The following is a 17344-nucleotide window of genomic DNA, read 5'->3' on the forward strand; positions in this document are numbered from 1 at the left end:
GTCTTCACCGGTCATCTCAGGCTCATTTGGGGCTACAGAATTCAACTCCATGCCCATGCTAGTGGCTGTTGTCAGGCCTCAAAAACTCAGGTTCCAGGCTCCTATGTGCCTGGTTATGCAAACCTCTCCAGAGGTTGCTGGGGTGTCCTTAGAATAGGGCTTCTGGTGATCTGAGAAAGAGCTGGGGCACCCAGGACAGAGAAGCAAGGGTCTTTTGTAGCCTCGGCTCACGGGTGACGTCCCTGACTCCTGCACTGTTCTCTTTGCCAAGAGTGAGTCTTGGCCCAGCCTATCCTCCAGGGGATGGGATTATGTGAAGAGTGACAATCGGGTGATGAGAATTTTGGAGGCTGTCTTGGAGGCTGCCTACTATGTGAACCAGTGGGGACAAATTTTGAGAATTAGTAGAAAACAGGAGAGATGCTGGAAGACTGCCAGCAAGAGGGAACTTAGAAAACTACTATCTTCGGCCCAAGCAAACATCTAGGTATTTGCTGATGATAATAAAAATCAGTGGTGATGATAAAGGGCCAGTGAGTGGTCGCTGGGAACAGATCAGTGAGCCTGCCCCGGCTGCAGCATTGGCAGGCCATCCCAGACGCTGCCCCAGCCGCAGTGTTGGCTGGCCATCCCAGATGGGCCTGGTTGTCGGCAGGACATCTGCTGCTCTCTGAACGAGGCATTTGTGGGAAAGGCAGAGCAGTGTGCGTTTCAGTGAACTCCAGTGCAGACAGAGGAGTGAGGACCTGTAGGAGGGACTGGCATGCTGCAGGGCTGTGGCCTGGCCTGTCCTCTCCGTGACTGGATACGGACTCTGACGCTCAGCTAAGGTTTGCAAGAGACAAGTACGGTAGAACTGAATTTAAGAGACAGATACTCAGCGTTTAAATTTCCCATGCCAATTGCAGACACGTAGGTTAGAGGAAATGAGAATGACACACATAAAGAGGACAGGAGTGTACCTGCACATGGGAGTCCCCAGGGAGCCCCACTGCGGAACTTCAGTTTGGACCCCTGCAGTGTCCTCTCTGCTGCACCCAGCCTCCCCTCCTTCCTGAGCCTCTCACGTGATGCCTTACCAGCTGGCCTCAGCCAAGGGCCATCTGAAAGGAGGTGTCTGCCCCTCGCCCACAAGCCCCAGGCTACCAATAGCGGTAGTGCCTGAGATAGCCCCATCAGGAAGACGTAAGGGGCAGGCCTGCCGCCATCTGTTCTCGGTGGTACATCCTGGCTCCTGGGCCCTGGGAGAGAGAAGAGCCTGCATATTTTGGAGGCAGAGCAGGACCAAGGAGGGGAGTTGCAGAGAAATGGGTTTTGAATTCTGAGAGGACGGCGTAGTGGCCTGGCCCCAGATGTGTCTAAGAAGATGCTGGCTTCACCTTGCTGTGACAAAGCTCAGGTGAGGCACTAGATGAACTGTCAGGAAACCGAAGGCCTCACCGTGCTCCAGGTCCTTTGTCTGCCTGGTGTATCTGGGGTGGGATGGGAGAGAGGACAGGTGCCAGGACCAGAGGGACTGTGCCCTTAGAGGACACAGCATGAGGTGTACTCCTCCACTCCTTTGGCTTGACTACATGCAGGAATCAGAGTGGGCACCCAGAGAGATGCTGCCACACAGGTGCACACTGCAGACAGGTGCACACGCTCATGGATGCCATGGGTGCACACACACACAGGTGCACACCCACAGATAGGTGCAGACACTCATGGATGCCAAGAGTGCACACACACACAGGTGCATGTGTAGACATGCACGTTCACAGATGTCATGGGGTGCACATGCACACAGGTACACACTGCAGACAGGTGCACACAGTCATGGATGCCACTGGTGCACACACACACAGGTGCACACACAGGTGCACACTGCAGACAGGTGCACACACTCATGGGGTGCACATACACAGGTGCACACATTCTCGGTTGCAAGTGCACATGTGTAGACTACACATTCGTGGATGTCATGGGGTGCACACACCCAGGTGTACATGTGCATACATGCACATATTCATGGATGCCATATAGTGTGCACACATACAGATGCACACATTCATGGATGCCATGGGGTGCACACACACAGGTACATGTGCAGATAGGTGCACACATTCATGAATGCCACGTGGTGTGCACCCATGCACATAACATTCATGGATGCACGTGGCGTGCACACAAACAGGTGCACATGCACAGATACATGCTTGGATGCCACGTGGTGTGCACCCACAGGCGCACATGTGCAGACATGCATGCGTAGGTGTGGATGTGCCTGAGGCTGACGCTGTTCCCACTGCAGGTCATCGTGGGCAGTATCTTTGAAGTGGTCTGGGCTGCTGTCAAGCCAGGGACCTCCTTCGGGATCAGTGTTCTGCGGGCTCTGCGCTTACTGAGAATCTTCAAGGTCACCAAGTAAGTTGTCCATGGCGTTGCAACTCACCTGTGTGCTCCTGGGCAGGGGAAGTAGACTGGGTGCCACGTAAGGTCGGGGACTCTGGGGGCTTGTTCTCAGGGATTCATGGTGTTCAGAAATCTGTTTCTGAGGCTTCTGATTGGTTTAACTACAAGACAGTCACAGAACAGCACAGGCGGGAAACCAGCCCAGCATGGCTTCCTCTCAACCTTGTTGTGGCTGTGCCAGTCCTTGGCGTCGCCCCCTACTGGCATTAGGGCTGCAGCGTGCACTCTGGTTTTAGTTCTTGCTGTTTCTTCTGTAGACACTGCAGTGCCATCACCCGCACCTGCAAAGCTAGCTTTGCCTGTGGCTGCCAGGAGAGGGAAGTTACCAGATGGAAGGGTTTTCATCATCCTGCCCCCACCTACCCTCCTGTCCTGCAGCTCCAGTCTGCCCTGAGCCAGCCTTGCGCCTGCGCAGCTCCTGATCCTGGGGCTAACTTCACCCTGGCCCTGCCCCTTCTGAGTCTCGGTGGCATTGATAGCAGCAAGACCCTGTTTTTGGTCCTGCCTTCCTTGGGTCTTTGGATGTGAACTGCCCTCGTGGAGACAGGCTCGGGGCAGTGAGGTGGTGCAGTTGGTGAGTGGAGGACTGGGCTGAAACCTCCCCTGGCTTGAGCTGTGGTGGGTGGACAGCAGTAGGAAGCCCACTCTGCAGCGGCCTCAGCCAGTGTAGGCTGTGATCAGCCCAGAGCAGGGACGCCAGGAGGCCGTGGGCTCCCCTGTCCTCACAGGGCCCCACCTGCTCCTCTGCATGGGTTCTGGGTGGCGTCCCTGCCAGCCTGGACCCCGGTGCTGAAGGAGCAGAAGCACTGACACTGAGGCCGTCAGGATCTGGGTTTGCAGCTCATCCCTCCATGGCCAAGGTCCCCTCTTGGAATCCCCATGGTCTCCTAAGGTGGACAAGATTCTGATGATCTTTTCTAGTCTGCTGTAAATCTAAACCCAAGCCCTTGTGAGGAGATGAAGGCTCACATGTGGAAGGGTCTGGGCAGGACTTTGTCCAGCAGGATCCACAGCCCCCTTGGCTTCCCTTACCCTTCCGTGACATGCTGGGGCGGGGCTCCAGGGAGGGTCCGTAGGGGCTGCCCATTCTCAGCCTCAGTGCCTGACATCAGGGAGCAGGAGGCTCTTGTGCTGGGTCAGGCTGGGTCCTTCTGCCACTAGCCCTTGTGTGAGAGTCCGAGAGGACAGCTGGGCTTCTGATGTGGGCAGCAGGGAGAGCACCACGTTTTAGGGCCTGGTGTAGTGCAGGGGAAGACTATTGTCCTGCCATCATTCTGGGACAATAGGACAGCATGGCAGAGGCACAGGCGTGTGGCTGGCCTTGCCGGGGAGGGGCTGGGGCAAAGCCATGCACTTGGGCACTCCTGGGAAGACCCCTTCAGAGATTGGGGGTGGCAGTCAGCAGTGAGTTCTCTTGTAGGCATGGATAGGGCCCGTGTGCTGGAGACAGCTGGTGGTGAAAGCGGCCGTGGTGTGGGATGATGCAAGCAGGCAGAGAGGCCAGGGGGAATCTTGATCGCAGTGTGCAGGGACCTGCATGTGGAGGGGAGCAATGCTGGTGGTGTTGATACAGCTTCTCCCACCGTAGGCCATGGACAGACCTGAACCGTGGCTCTTGCTGGCTGAAGGGTGTTGGGAGAGAGGGAATGGGAGGAGTGAGGATGAGGTCCAGGCTTAGGCTTGGCCTCCTGATGCGGGGGGGGGGGGGGGTGACCTTGCTGTGCCCAGGAGAGTGGCCAGGGAGCAGGGGGTAGGTTCTCTCTGCTGTCCCATGGAGCCCGCATGCTGATGAGTTCAGGAGAGCTGGTCTGAATTCCAGAGAAAAGCTCTGGCTTGGCATTGAGGCCTGGGGGCCCTCACAGTGTAGCTGCAGGGGGCCTGGGTGAATGTGGCTGGGGGGTTCCTGGGTGAGTGAGTGTGGCGAGGCGGGGGTACTGAGTGTGGCTGCAGAGAGGGTGAGTGTGGCTGCAGGAAGGGTGAATGAGTGTGGCTGCCCGGCCTGGGTGAGTGTGGGTGCAGGGGCCCAGGTGAATATGGCTGGGGGTGCTGGGTGGTGTGGCTGTGGGGGCCCAGGTGAGTGTGGCTGCAGGGGGCCTGGGTGAGTGTGGCTGGGGGTGCTGGGTGAGTGTGGCTGTAGGGGGCTGAGTGTGGTGAAAGAAGGCTGAGTGAATGACTGCAGGGGGTTGGGTGAGTGTGGTTGTGGGGACCCAGGTGAGTGTGGCTGCAGGGGCCTGGATGAGTTTGGCTGCGGGGGGCTGGGTGAATATGACCTCCATGCCTGGAGGGCCTGGCCAAGCAGAGCCCAGGTCCTGACCATGCCTGCCTGACTGACAGATACTGGAACTCCCTACGGAACCTGGTGGTGTCTCTGCTCAACTCCATGAAGTCCATCATCAGCCTCCTCTTCCTGCTCTTCCTGTTCATTGTTGTCTTTGCTCTGCTGGGGATGCAGCTGTTTGGAGGCCAGTAAGTAGCCCAAGATGGGGGGTGCAGGGCCAGGGGCCCTGGGGAGGTGGCCCCTCCTCCACCTGGCTTCCCTTGCTAGACCCAGGTACAGGGGCAGGTTGATGCCAAGGACGCAGGCCACTGACAGCCAGTCCCTGCTTGCCACTGGTGGGGCTGTCTCTTCCCAAGATTTCGTTTTCCTCAGGTTCAACTTTAAAGACGAGACCCCAACGACCAACTTTGACACCTTCCCTGCTGCTATCCTCACCGTCTTCCAGGTAAGGTTCCTGCTGCCTGCACCTTTGCATCCCCCACCCCGGGGGCTGGGGAGCCTCTCATCAGTTCCCTCTCACTCCCAAATGCAGGACTAGCAAGGCAGCCTCCAGTGTGCAGGCTCCATGACGCTACCCTGAGGGGCAGATGTAGCCTCTGGGGACCCCTGTCCAGCAGCCATGAGGCTTCCAGCCGCCCGTTTGGGAACCTGGAGTCACTCTAAGAACACAAAGCCAGAGCACTCCCTAAACATCTCCCAGTGTCTCAGGGAACCCCCCCCCCCCAAGTTATCTTCTGTATCTGGAAAGCTTGCCCACAGCTCCTTGGGAAGCTGAGGCTGAGGCTCCTGGGGCTGTGGTCTCACAGATGTGGACCCGACTGGCTTTCCTGATGGACAGCCCTGAGCTTGTCTGTCCTGCTGTGGTGTCTGAGGCGAGTGGGGGTTGCAGGGCTGTCTTCTTGCTCTCAGTGACTTCCAGGAGGCCCGGCAAGCAGAATATGCTGCAGGGTGGGGGCCCTGCTCCTCTCCCTGGGTTCTGGGGCTGCCAACCCAGCTTGGTGAGGAGGGGGCCTTCTGTCCCACTCTCGAAGGGAGGAGTCTTTCCAGCAGACTGCTGCACCCAAACTTGTCCTAATGACTTGTGCCTCCCTGGCCGTCCCCACACTCACACATCCCTGCTCACCCTCCCATTTGGGAGCCTGAGGCCTGGCTCACCACAGCCATGCTGTGAGCTCCTCCAGCAGAGGCCCTGGCCCCTGGCGCCAGGTGTTGCCCCTGTCCCTTCTTCCTGTGCCATTAAGTGCTTCAGGAGCCCTAGACCTCTGTCCTACTAACCCTCCTAGCACAGACTCCTTGACTGCTCACTGCTATTGTCTTTTCACATTGAAACCTCTGGCTGGTGACTCCCAAAATTTGGTCTCCTAACTGTTTCTGAACATATATTGGGTGATAGGATCTGTGCTAGCCTCTGAGTGTCTCCACACTGGCACCTCTGGGCAGGATGCCATAACTGTCCCTGAAGAGTGTGGTCTGGGTACACAGGGTACCATGGCCATCCATGGAGAGAAAAGTCTGTGATATCTGCACAAAATGCTATGGCCATCCCCTGGGAGTGAGGGCTGGGTGCACAGGGTACCATGGCCATCCCAAGGGAATAAGGTCTGGGTGCACGGGGTGTCATGGCCATCCCTGGGGAGTGAGGGCTGAGTGCAGAGGATGCCACGGCCTTCCCCCGGATGTGAGGTCTGTGAGCTCTGCACAGGGTGTCATGGCTGTCCCCAGGGAGCGTGGTCTGGGTGCACAGGGTGTCATAGCCATTCCCAGGAAGTGAGGTCTGTGTTCTCTGCACAGGGTGCCATGGCCATCCCCAGGGAGCAAGGTCTGCCCAGCCATAAGAAAGGGTTTTCTTCCTGTGGAGGTCACAGGGCCATTGCTGCCCAGTGGGACACTGAATGTCTGGGATGGGAGATTATACTCCAGGAAAAGCCATAGAAACAGCGAGGGGAGTCCAGGCTGGCTACAGTGTAGGTCTGGCCACAGGTGGGCTATAGAGGTTGGTGGGGGGTGGTCCAAGAATAGTCACAGGTAGGCTCCAGAGAGGAGGGGGTTGGGGGCAGATGTGGTCACAAGTGGGCTGTAGGGGTTGGGGGGGCCGCCTGGTCATAGGTGGGCTCCAGGGACTGGCAGGGCTGGGGTGGGATGGGGGGCAGATGTGGTCACAAGTGGGCTGCAGGGTGTAGAGGGGCAGGCTTGGTCACAGGTGGGTTCCAGGGGCTAGCAGGAAGGCAGATGTGGTCACAGGTGGGCCACAGGGGCAAGTTGGGAGCAGGTTTGATCACAGGTTGGATGGGTCTCGTCTTGGCGCCAGGCTGGGAGGCTTTACCCATGGGAATGAGGGCTACACAGCAGAGAGGTGTTGAGACTTAGGCTTGAATCCCCTTCATTGCATTTGAAGAAAGGGCCTAAGCCAGTCCCACAGTTAGAATGAATGCTCTGTTGGCCACCTGAGGCCGTGCCCCTCTGCTCTGAGCACATCAATAAAAAGACAAGGCAGACAGAAGCAAAGTCTCTGGACTAGAAAAAGAGCAGAAACAGGGAGTGGGAAACACGCTGTGTGAGGAGAAGGGGCTGATTGGGGCGTCCTGTAGCCGTCTGAGCATCTGCTCCAAGAACCAGAGGCTGAGGAGAGCTGAGGGCTGTTCTGGCTGGAGGAGGCTGCAGAGGTTGCCAGGACAGGGCCAGGCAGACTGCTGGCCAGACCAGGCCTGTCATTCTCACAGGACGAGTGTACAACCAGAGCCTGTGATGCTGGGATAGCACCTGCTCCTGAACAGGATTGGGAGTGAGGGTAGTGTGGCCCCTGGGGGCAGAGCAGCCTTGGTTCACAGTGAGCTGGAGCTGAAGCAAGGCCTAAGGTGGCATGGGATGGGCAAGACATGCCCTTGAAGAGCTGGGCGCAGAGAGCTCTAACCCAAAGGTCCGTCAGGTTCCTGTGGAGGTAAAGGGAGAACCCATAAAACACAGAAGGGTGGGGAAAGGCACCATGGGTTCATCTGGAAACAGAAACCCTAGAAGTGAAACATACAGCTATTCAAGCGAGAACACAATGGTGAACTGTAAACTGGACACAAGCCAGAGGAGAAGTGTGGGCCGGAAGATGCAGAGGGGCTGAGTCAGCTGCACACAGGTGGCCAGCAGTTGTCCAAGGTGGGAGGCCTGGACGACTCCTACAGCAAAGTGAGCACATGGAGGCTAAAGAGGAAGAATGGAAGGATGCAGGCCAGGCCCTTTGTGATGTGCAGGAGGGAGTGATGGTCCTCTAGAGAGAATCCTGATGAGAGGTGATGTGTGCCTGATGGCCAACTCCTCTGAGCAGGAATGCCAGGAATCCACAGGAGAGTGAGTCTGGAGTGTGGGGCACAGTCCCTGTCAGCTGAGAATTCTGAATCCAGACGGCTGTGACGGAAGTGTGAGGATGGAGCCAGTCTCCTCCAGACACAAGCACAGAGACCACTGATGATCAGTGCGTGAACTAGAAGAAAGCTAATAAACCAACTCAAGAAACAGGACACCTAAGCCATTTCAGAAATGAAATAATTAAAATTTTCTTACCCAAGTCACCAGTTCAGATACTTTTATAAGTATATTCTACTACATAGGAAGTAATTCCACTTTTAGACAAATAAATCCAGGGAATATAAAAGGAAAGCTTCCTTCTCATTTTTTTAAAGAAAATTTATTTATTTATTTATATTTTAAAAATTTATTTGACAGGTAGAGTTATAGACAGAGAGAGAGAGAGAAAGGTCTTCTTCCGTTGGTTCACCCCCCAAATGGCTGCCACAGCCAGCACTGTGCCTATCCGAAGCCAGGGACCACGTGCCTCTTCCTGGTCTCCCATGTGAGTGCAGGGGCCCAAGCACTTGGGCCATCCTCCACTGCCCTCCTGGGCCACAGCAGAGAGCTGGACTGGAAGAGAAGCAACCGGAACTAGATCCTGGCACCCATTTGGGATGCTGGCACCACAAGGCAGAGGATTAACTAAGTGAGCCATGGTGCTGGCCCCGGAAAATTTATTTACTTACCTAACTTTACTTGAAAGGCAGAGAGAGACACATACAAACAGAATTACCATCTGCTGGTTCAGTCCCCAGATGCCTACAGCTGAGCTGAGGCTGGGTCAGGCCAAAGCCAGGAACCAATTCAGGTCTCCCACATGGGTGAATTTTAACAGAGTAGGGAAGAAAAAGCCCTCTGTGATCAGGAAAAGCAGTCACCTGCCAGAAGCAGCCTGTGATGAAGCTGGATGGGCAGATCCTGTTAGCTGCTGGCACTGGGTGCTGAGCGCCTGGAGTGGGACTATCAACCCTGCTTTGTTTATGTCTGAAATGTCATAGCAGATTTTTTCTTAAAAAAAAAAAAAAAAAAAAAAAAAAGATAAAACAACATTCCTTTCAAATAAAGACTCTGAGATTATGCCAAAGAAGAAAAAAAAATGCCATTTTACAGATGAAACATTTGACACAGAAACCCAAGTGGGGTCATCACAGATGGTGGGATAGTTTGGTCACCACTTAGAAAAACATGGAACCGATTCCTTTCTTGTGTCAGATACTAAAATCAGTTCCAGATAGATCAAGGCCTCAGTGTGAAAAGCAAACCTGAAATTGTAGAATATATGCAAGTGTGTCATTGTTAACCCAAGGTGGGGAAGGCTTTAGAGGAGGCTTCGCACAGACCATAATGGAAGGGATGGAAGCACAAGCTGATGCTCAAGTCAACATTTCTGTGCATCAGAAGACGCCACAAAAAGGTGAAAAACCAGAGACCAGAAGAGGATATTTTCAGTGTCAACAAGTAACTAACAGGATTAGTTTTCAGAATCTATCAGAAATTCCATAAATCAAAAAGAAAAGGAACGGGCATTATAGTGTAGAGGGAAAAGCTGCCACCTGTGATGCTGGCATCTCATATGGGCGCCAGGGCTGCTCCGCTTCTGATCCAGCTCCCTGCCAGTGCACCTGGGAAAGCAGTGGAAGATGGCCCAGGTGTTTGGGCTCCTACACTCATGTGGGAGACCCAGATGGAGCTCCAGGCTCCTGGCTTCGGACTGGCCCAGCCCTGGGTGTTGTGGCCATCTAGAGAGTGGAACCAGCAGAGGGAAGATTGTGTGTGTGTGTGTGTGTGTGTGTCTGTAACCCTGAATTTCAAATAAATAAATCTTTAAAAAAGACAGAAAAACAACCAAGCAGGAAAGGGTGGAGGACATGAGGACTACAAGGAGAGATGAAAGGGACAGGAAGTGACCTCTGTCAGACTGGAGGCTGGAGACAGAGAGCTCCTGGCAGGGTGCAGGGGAGCCGAGTGGTACATGTGGAATGGAGCCTGACACACATGAGTAGAATGTTTGTGGTTCAGGCACGTGGAATGCTCACAATTATTTCATATCCCTGAAGTGTTAAATAATTACTCTTCTACAGTGCCCATATTTGGTCATTAAGAACTGATAGAACCTAACAAAACAAACAAAACCCTGATAAAGGCCACCTACCAAAATCCGCCAGGGTGGTGATGGCTAATGGGCGTGTGTTTCTTTTTGAATTGATGGAAACGTTGGCACATTACTTATGAATATTCTAAAAACTATTGTGTTATACACTTTCACTAGATGAGTGATGTGGTATGTGGATTACATCTCAGGAAAAGAGATGGCAACAGGCATCATAATAGTAAAAGATTGGAAGTATTATCAAAGGAAAAACTGGGATGTCTGGTGTTCAGACCTCTGAAGCCAACAGAAGAAGGAGGTGGAAAGATGAGAGGAATTGGGAAAAACAATGCTTACCTGGAAATTATGTGATTATTTAATAGAAAGCTCAAGTGAGTCTGGTGGAAGTAATGAGTTCACAGTGTTGCTGGACACATAGTGCACGCAAGCATTGTTTTTCTGAGTGATGTTGTTCAATTGGAAAATCCATTACAAAGCTCTTATCCACAGCAGTAACAAAGGCTACCTGTGCCCAGGAGCAAATCTGAGAGTGTGCAGCAGCTTGTTGGAGGATTACAAAATGTCTTTGAAGAGAGGCCTGGGTTGTGGTGCAGTGGGTGACGCTGCCGTCTGCAGTGCCGGCATCCCATATGGGTGCCGGTTCAGAAACCAGCTGCTCCTCTTCTGATCCAGCTCCCTGCTAATGCCCTGGGAAAGCAGTGGAAGATGGCCCAAGTGCTAGGGTCTCTGCACCCATGTGGAAGATCCACATGAAGCTCCCGGCTCCTTGCTTTGGCCTGGCCCAGCCCTGGTCCTTGGGGCCATTTGGGGGAGTGAACCAGCAAATGGATGTTCTCTCTCCTCTTTGTCTCTCTCCCACTCTTGCTGTAACTCTTTCAAATAAAAAAGAAACTTTTTAAAAAAATGTCATTGAAGAGGGCTGTCGTGGTGGTGCAGTGGGTTAAAGCCCTAGCCTGAAGCGCCAGCATCCCGTTTGGGCACCGGTTCTAGTCTTGGCTGCTCCTCTTCCAATCCAGCTCTCTGCTATGGCCTAGGATGGCAGTAGAAGATGACCCAAGTCCTTGGGTCCTGCACCCATGTAGGAGACCTGGAGGAAGCTCCTGGCTCCTAGCTTCAGATTGGCGTAGCTCCGGCCATTGCGGCCATCTGGGGAGTGAACCAGAGATGGAAGACCTCTCTCTCTCTGTCTCTACCTCTCTTTGTAACTGTGTCTTTCAAATAAATAAAGTAAATCTTTTAAAAAAAAAAGTCATTGAGGAACCTGAAGAGCTGAATAAGTGAAGAGATATATTTTTAAAATATATATTTATAAAATATAAAATGATGACAGTGCCTGTTCTCATCCAATTTCCAAAAGGGCTACTCCCAGAAGTTAGCATGTTAGCCTTGTGGAAGAGTAAGTAAACCAAGACAATGCAGGAAAGAAAGAGGTTTTCCCTACCGCATGTCACGACTTTAAATGCTACAGCAGAGGTGTAGGATACATAGAAACCAAATACCAGACATGGACTAGAGAGCCAGAATTGTGCCCAAGCACACACAGGAAGTTGGTTGGATGGAAAAGATGGCTTATGACTCAATGGAGGGAGGATGGGATGTTCAAACATGAGTCTTGGAAGATTGATTGTCCATATGGAAAATAAAATCATGATAGTTGCTTCTGTTGGATTAGAATTTTGAATGATTCAAGGGCAGTGTCTTTATAACTGTGGGATGGAGAGGAACTTCTTTTTTGAAATGTATTATTTTATTAGAGAAAGAGAGGCAGAGCTCCCGTCTTCTGGCTCACTCCCCAAATGCTTACAATATGCTGAAGCTGGGAGCCAGGAACTCTGTGTCCCCAACATGGGTTGCAGGGACCTAACTTTGAACCATTACCTGCTGCCTTGCAGGTGCACATTAGCAGGAAGCTGGGATTGGAGCCCAGACACTCTGATGTGAGATACAAGCATCCCAGCAACGCCTTGACTGTGAGATCAGATGCCTGACCTGGAGTTTCTCAAATAAGATGTAAAAAGCAGAGTTAAAGGAAAAAACTGATGTACTGGACTGCATTAAATTTCACCATGATACAAAATACAGGCTAAAAGCAAACAGGGCACTAAAGTAAGATATTTCCAATAGGTGTCACAGATAGGGGATTACTGCATGCAAGAATACATAATAAACCTCACAAGTTCAGTAAGAAAGTGATGTGTCATCAGGGATTTGGACCAAGGAGTTGAAAAGCAGGGCTCAGGGGAGACCTCATGGCCCTGGGGGAGATATCAGCCTTTCACTCTGATTGGACTGGGAATGATCAGGGGGTTGGTAGTGCCAGGAACAGGGTAGGGATGCGAGGAAAACTGTCCCATGCCTCTGGGAGGAATGTGACTTGGGACAGTCACTTTGGAACATCTAAGCAGTTAGATGTATGTAGCCTACCATCCAGCACATTCAGTTCTAGACAGAGTTCACATACATATGAGCAGACAAAAGGGCTTGTCAGGAGGCCAAGGGGTGAGGAGTGGAAGAGCAATGGTAGCCATCAGCTTGAGTGCGTGGACTTGTGTGCATCTGTGGATTTGTGTGTGTCTGTGCGGACTTGTGTGGATTCTGTGTGTGTGGATTGTGTGTTTCTATGTGGACTTGTGTGCATCTGTGTGAACTCGTGCATCTTTGTGGATTCATGTGTGTCTGTGTGGACTCGTGTGCGTCTGTGTGGATTCCTGTGCGTCTACGTGGACTCAGTGTGGATTCTTGTGCATCTGCATGGATTCATGTGGACTTGTGTGTGTCTATGTGGATTCATGTATGTCTGTGTGGACTCGTGTGAATCTGTGGATTCTTGTGCATCTGTGTGGACTTGGTTTGGATTCATGTATGTCTGTGTGGTTTCATGTGGCCTCGTGTGTGTGTGTGTGTGTGTGTGTGTGTATTTGTGTGGAATCTGTGGACTTGTGTGTCTGGATTGTGTGTTTCTGTGTGGACTTATGCGCATCTGTGTGGATTCTTGTGCATCTATGTAGACTCAGTGTGGATTTGTGTGCATCTATGTGGACTTGGTGTGGATTTGTGTGCATCTGCAGGCATTCATGTGGACTCGTGTGTGTCTGCATGGACTCATGTACACCTATGTGGATTCGTGTGTGTCTGTGTGGACTTGTGTGCCTCTGTGGATTGTGTGTTTCTGTGTGGACTCGTGCACCTATGTGGGTCTGTGTGCAGAGGTGTGAAGTCCTCCCTCCTGCAGGACTTTCACCCATGCCCCGTTCTGTTTGCCAGTGCCTGTGTGTGACTTGGATCTGAACCAGACCTGTGACCAGGGTTTTCCATGAGGAGGGTTCACAGGCTGTGGGGCCAGTGTGAAGGGGAGAAAGTGCCAGCAGTTCTCACTGTGGGTGATGGACACACGAGTTGTGGTGTTTTACCCTCTTGCAGTAATAAAGCAGGAAAGAGACAGAGTTGATGGGGCGAGAACTGTGTGTCTGTGGTGAGGCAGACATGCTGGGCCTGGGGCGCAGGAGCCTGGGTGTCAAAGGCCCTGCCTGTGACTGTGAGCAGCTCCTGTCCATGTTTGACTGGAAGTCGGAGTATGGTCGCCTCAGCCTCCTCAGCACTGCCCCCTTCTCTCTGTCTCTGGGGAACCCTGGGCTGCCTAGACCTGGGGCAAGACAATTGTCTGAAGGCCGCGTGTGTGTGCCTGGGTCAGCTGTGTCCTGGCTTGACCCTGACAAGGGTTGAGGCCACAACAGCCGGCCCTGGGCTGCTCTCTCTACAGATCCTGACCGGAGAGGACTGGAATGCGGTCATGTACCACGGGATCGAGTCGCAAGGTGGCGTCAGCAGAGGAATGTTCTCCTCCTTCTACTTCATTGTCCTCACTCTGTTTGGGAACTGTATCCTTCTGGGGCTCCCGCAGGAGGGCCTGGGGATGTGTTGGCCGTGAGTGGGAATGATGCCTTCTGCGCTGAGCCTGGGGGAGGGCATCCTACCAGCAGTCTGGAGCCGGCCATGGGTGCTCGCTTGCTTGAAGTAGGAGCTCACTTGGGGTGCCCAGAGGTGGGGGTGGATGCACACCCTCAGCTGTGCAGGAGGGACCCTGAGCGAGCGCTGTGGGGCAATGGCATGAACTCACAGTGGAAGTGACCCATGAAAGAGCTCCTCGAAGGAAAAGCACAGTGACCAAGGTCCTTGGTGGAGTGGGGGCTGGCCAGCAGGGTGAAGAGGAGGCCACTTGCACAGGCCTCGCCCATGCTGGGACCTGTGGTGGTCGCTCAGCCTCTGCGTCCTTGTTGCCCTGTCTCTGGAGAGGCTCCTGGGGCCAGTTCAAGGTTGGGGGTGCTCAGCTCGTGCAGTCTGCACCCTCGTGGCACCGATGGCTTTCTTGTTGAGCACCTCAAGGGAGTGGCGCCGAGGATGTCCTGTTGGAAAAAGAAGGCAGAAGGCAGTGAGCAAGACCTGGGCTCACAGGGGATCACCATGGGCTTGCATGTTTAGGTCTGTCCTCAGTATACTGCTCAGGACCCACAAGGCGGTGAGCCTCTGTCTCCCCCACAGCCTGTGGAAGCAGATTTGTCACCTGGCAGGAAGACCTGCAGAGGTTGGGGTGCAGGCAGGCAGACTGTGTCCTCTAAGCTTGGGTCTGGAAGGTCTAGAAGGGGTCTGTGGGCATTGCTGGAGGCTGCATAGAGGTTGGTGGTGAGCAGGGACTGGGGAGCTGGAGGGTGCTGGTGGCAGAGCTGGGGTGTACCTGGGAATGCCAGGGGCCCAAAGAGGGTCTGGAGCCGGCAGGATCTGCAGAGGTGAGGGCTCCTGATTCCCATGGGGGCAGTCGAGCTGTAACTGTGAGGGTCTGTTGGGCAGGGGCTTCTTTTCCTCAGCTAGAGCCATCCAGACACCCTGCTGAATGTCTTCCTGGCCATTGCTGTGGACAACCTTGCCAATGCTCAGGAGCTGACCAAGGTAGGCAGGATTGCCCCCTGCAGTCTATGCAGGAGGAGTTGGCCCAGTCTATGTCACCCTGGGTGAGGCTGCAGAGCCAGGAGGGGGTTGGGTGCTGGGTCATGGCCCCCATGACCACTGTCCAGGGAGCCTCCTCAAGGTTCTGGGCAGGGGAGTAGTCTACCATGTTGGGCAGTGGGGGTTGCAGCCGAGGAAGCCTGGAAGGCAGAAGGCAGGTGGGCAGGTTCCCGGGGAAGCCCCGGCAGCAGCAGGACAGGCGGGATGGGTGCAGCAGAAGGGCTGGCAGGAGGTGCAGCTGCGAGAGTGCCTGGCCTCTGCCTCAGCACAGGCCTATGATGTGGAGAGAGCCACATGGCATGGACCCCAGGGCTGTGAGGGACTGGCCTGCCTCATGCCTGGGGGAGCAGCTGGCAGCCTCATCTTGACACATGAGAGCCACAGCTGGACGGCTTCTCTGCAGGCAGGTCTCAGCAGGCATCGTTGAGTGCTCTCTCATCCCTGAACACAGTGGGGAATGTGCTCACATATCTCTCCCTCTGTGGTTTTCCTCCTAATGACACGGCCTCCTGCAAGCTCACGGTCACCCCCCACAGCCCTGGACACACTTGGCCAGGCCACCTGCTGTCTTAGCCTCAGCCTCCTGCGTGCAGGATGCTGAGTCTGGGCTGGCTGTGCCCTGCTGCAGGCGCTGTGTGATGCTCCATGCTTCAGGCATGTGTTTGTGTGTGTGTGTGTGTGTGCCCCGTGATACCTCAGTGTGCGTCCCTCTGTGTTCTGTCACTGGACAGCATTGACACCTGCCTGCCCCTGTGATACCTGAGCTGACACAGCTCAGTCATGGCAGTCCCATGGGGCCTGCCCCTGAACATCTTCCCCATTGTGGGACTGAGGAGGGCAGTTCGGGAACCCTCTCTGCAGACGTGGAGGTACAGGTGCACTGGTAGGTGTGCATCTGACAGAGCGTGCCATTCGAGCATCCCTCTGCCTCTGCCCAGCTCTCCTGCTCCCACACCTCAGGCCTGGGCCGTGGCCATGCCTGTGGGTCTGACCCCTTCCTCAATTGGCTCCTGCCTTCTGAGGACTCAGGAGTGCCACAAGCCAGCCTGTTGCTGTTGTCCTCCCAGGCAGACACTGTGTCTTGTCTGGGAGTGGTTGGTGCCTTTGGCCCAGCTGCCTGGGATGGGGCACCTGTGCACCCACGGAGCTTACTTTACTGTCAGAATTTCCAGGATTGAGGAACTTGGGGTGGAGTGGACACTTGTTGTCCAGGGCCAGTGGTGAGTCTGAGGATGCTGAGGATACAGTGTCGCCCCCCCCCCCCCGAGGATGCAGTGTGTCCCCTACTCCCCTGAGGATGCAGTATGCCCCTACACAATCCCCTGAGGACACAGTGTGCCCCTACACACTCCCCTAAGGACACAGTGTTCTCCCCCACTCTCCTGAGGACACAGTGTGCCCCCCACTCCCCTGAGGACACAGTGTGCCCCCTGACACTCCCCTGAGGACACAGTGTGCCCCCACTCCCCTGAGGACACAGTGTGCCCCCCACTCTCCTGAGGACACAGTGTGCCCCCTGACACTCCCCTGAGGACACAGTGTGCCCCCCCACTCCCCTGAGGATGCAGTGTGCCCCCCCACTCCCCTAGGGACACAGTGTGCCCCCCACTCCCCTGAGGACGCAGTGTGCCCCCCACTCCCCTAAGGACACAGTGTTCTCCCCCACTCTCCTGAGGACACAGTGTGCTGCCCACTCCCCTAAGGACACACTGTGCCCCCACACCCCCCCGAGGACACAGTGTTCCCCCTGACACTCCCCTGAGGACACAGTGTGCCGCCCACTCCCCTAAGGACACAGTGTTCTCCCCCACTCTCCTGAGGACACAGTGTGCCGCCCACTCCCATAAGGACACAGTGTTTCCCCCACTCCCCTAAGGCCCCCACTCTCCTGAGGACGCAGTGTGCCCCCCACTCTCCTGAGGACACAGTGTTCCCCCCCACTCCCCTGAGGACACAGTGTGCCCCCCACTCCCCTGAGGACACAGTGTTCCCCCTGACATTCCCCTGAGGATGCAGTGTGCCCCCCCACTCCCTGAGGACACAGTGTTCCCCCTGGCACTCCCCTGAGGATGCAGTGTGCCCCCCACTGCCCTGAGGACACAGTGTGCCCCCCACTCCTCTGAGAATGCAGCGTTCCCCCTGACACTCCCCTGAGGACACAG

At 54.6% G+C, this 17344-nt stretch overlaps 1 protein-coding gene across 12 annotated transcripts in view; it reads left to right on the forward strand.

Annotated features, from left to right (window-relative positions):
• CACNA1B (calcium voltage-gated channel subunit alpha1 B) overlaps nt 1-17344 on the forward strand; it is a 207497-nt gene that overhangs the window by 72910 nt on the left and 117243 nt on the right. For all 12 annotated transcript variants that reach the window (XM_070068094.1, XM_070068043.1, XM_070068298.1 and 9 more), the window contains 5 exon segments: nt 2294-2406; nt 4789-4920; nt 5105-5177; nt 13942-14059; nt 15058-15125. In XM_070068094.1, coding sequence (XP_069924195.1) covers nt 2294-2406; nt 4789-4920; nt 5105-5177; nt 13942-14059; nt 15058-15125 — 504 coding nt within the window.

This window comes from Oryctolagus cuniculus, chromosome 1 (assembly GCF_964237555.1).
Source record: "Oryctolagus cuniculus chromosome 1, mOryCun1.1, whole genome shotgun sequence".
In the NCBI taxonomy this organism is placed as follows: Eukaryota; Metazoa; Chordata; class Mammalia; order Lagomorpha; family Leporidae; genus Oryctolagus; species Oryctolagus cuniculus.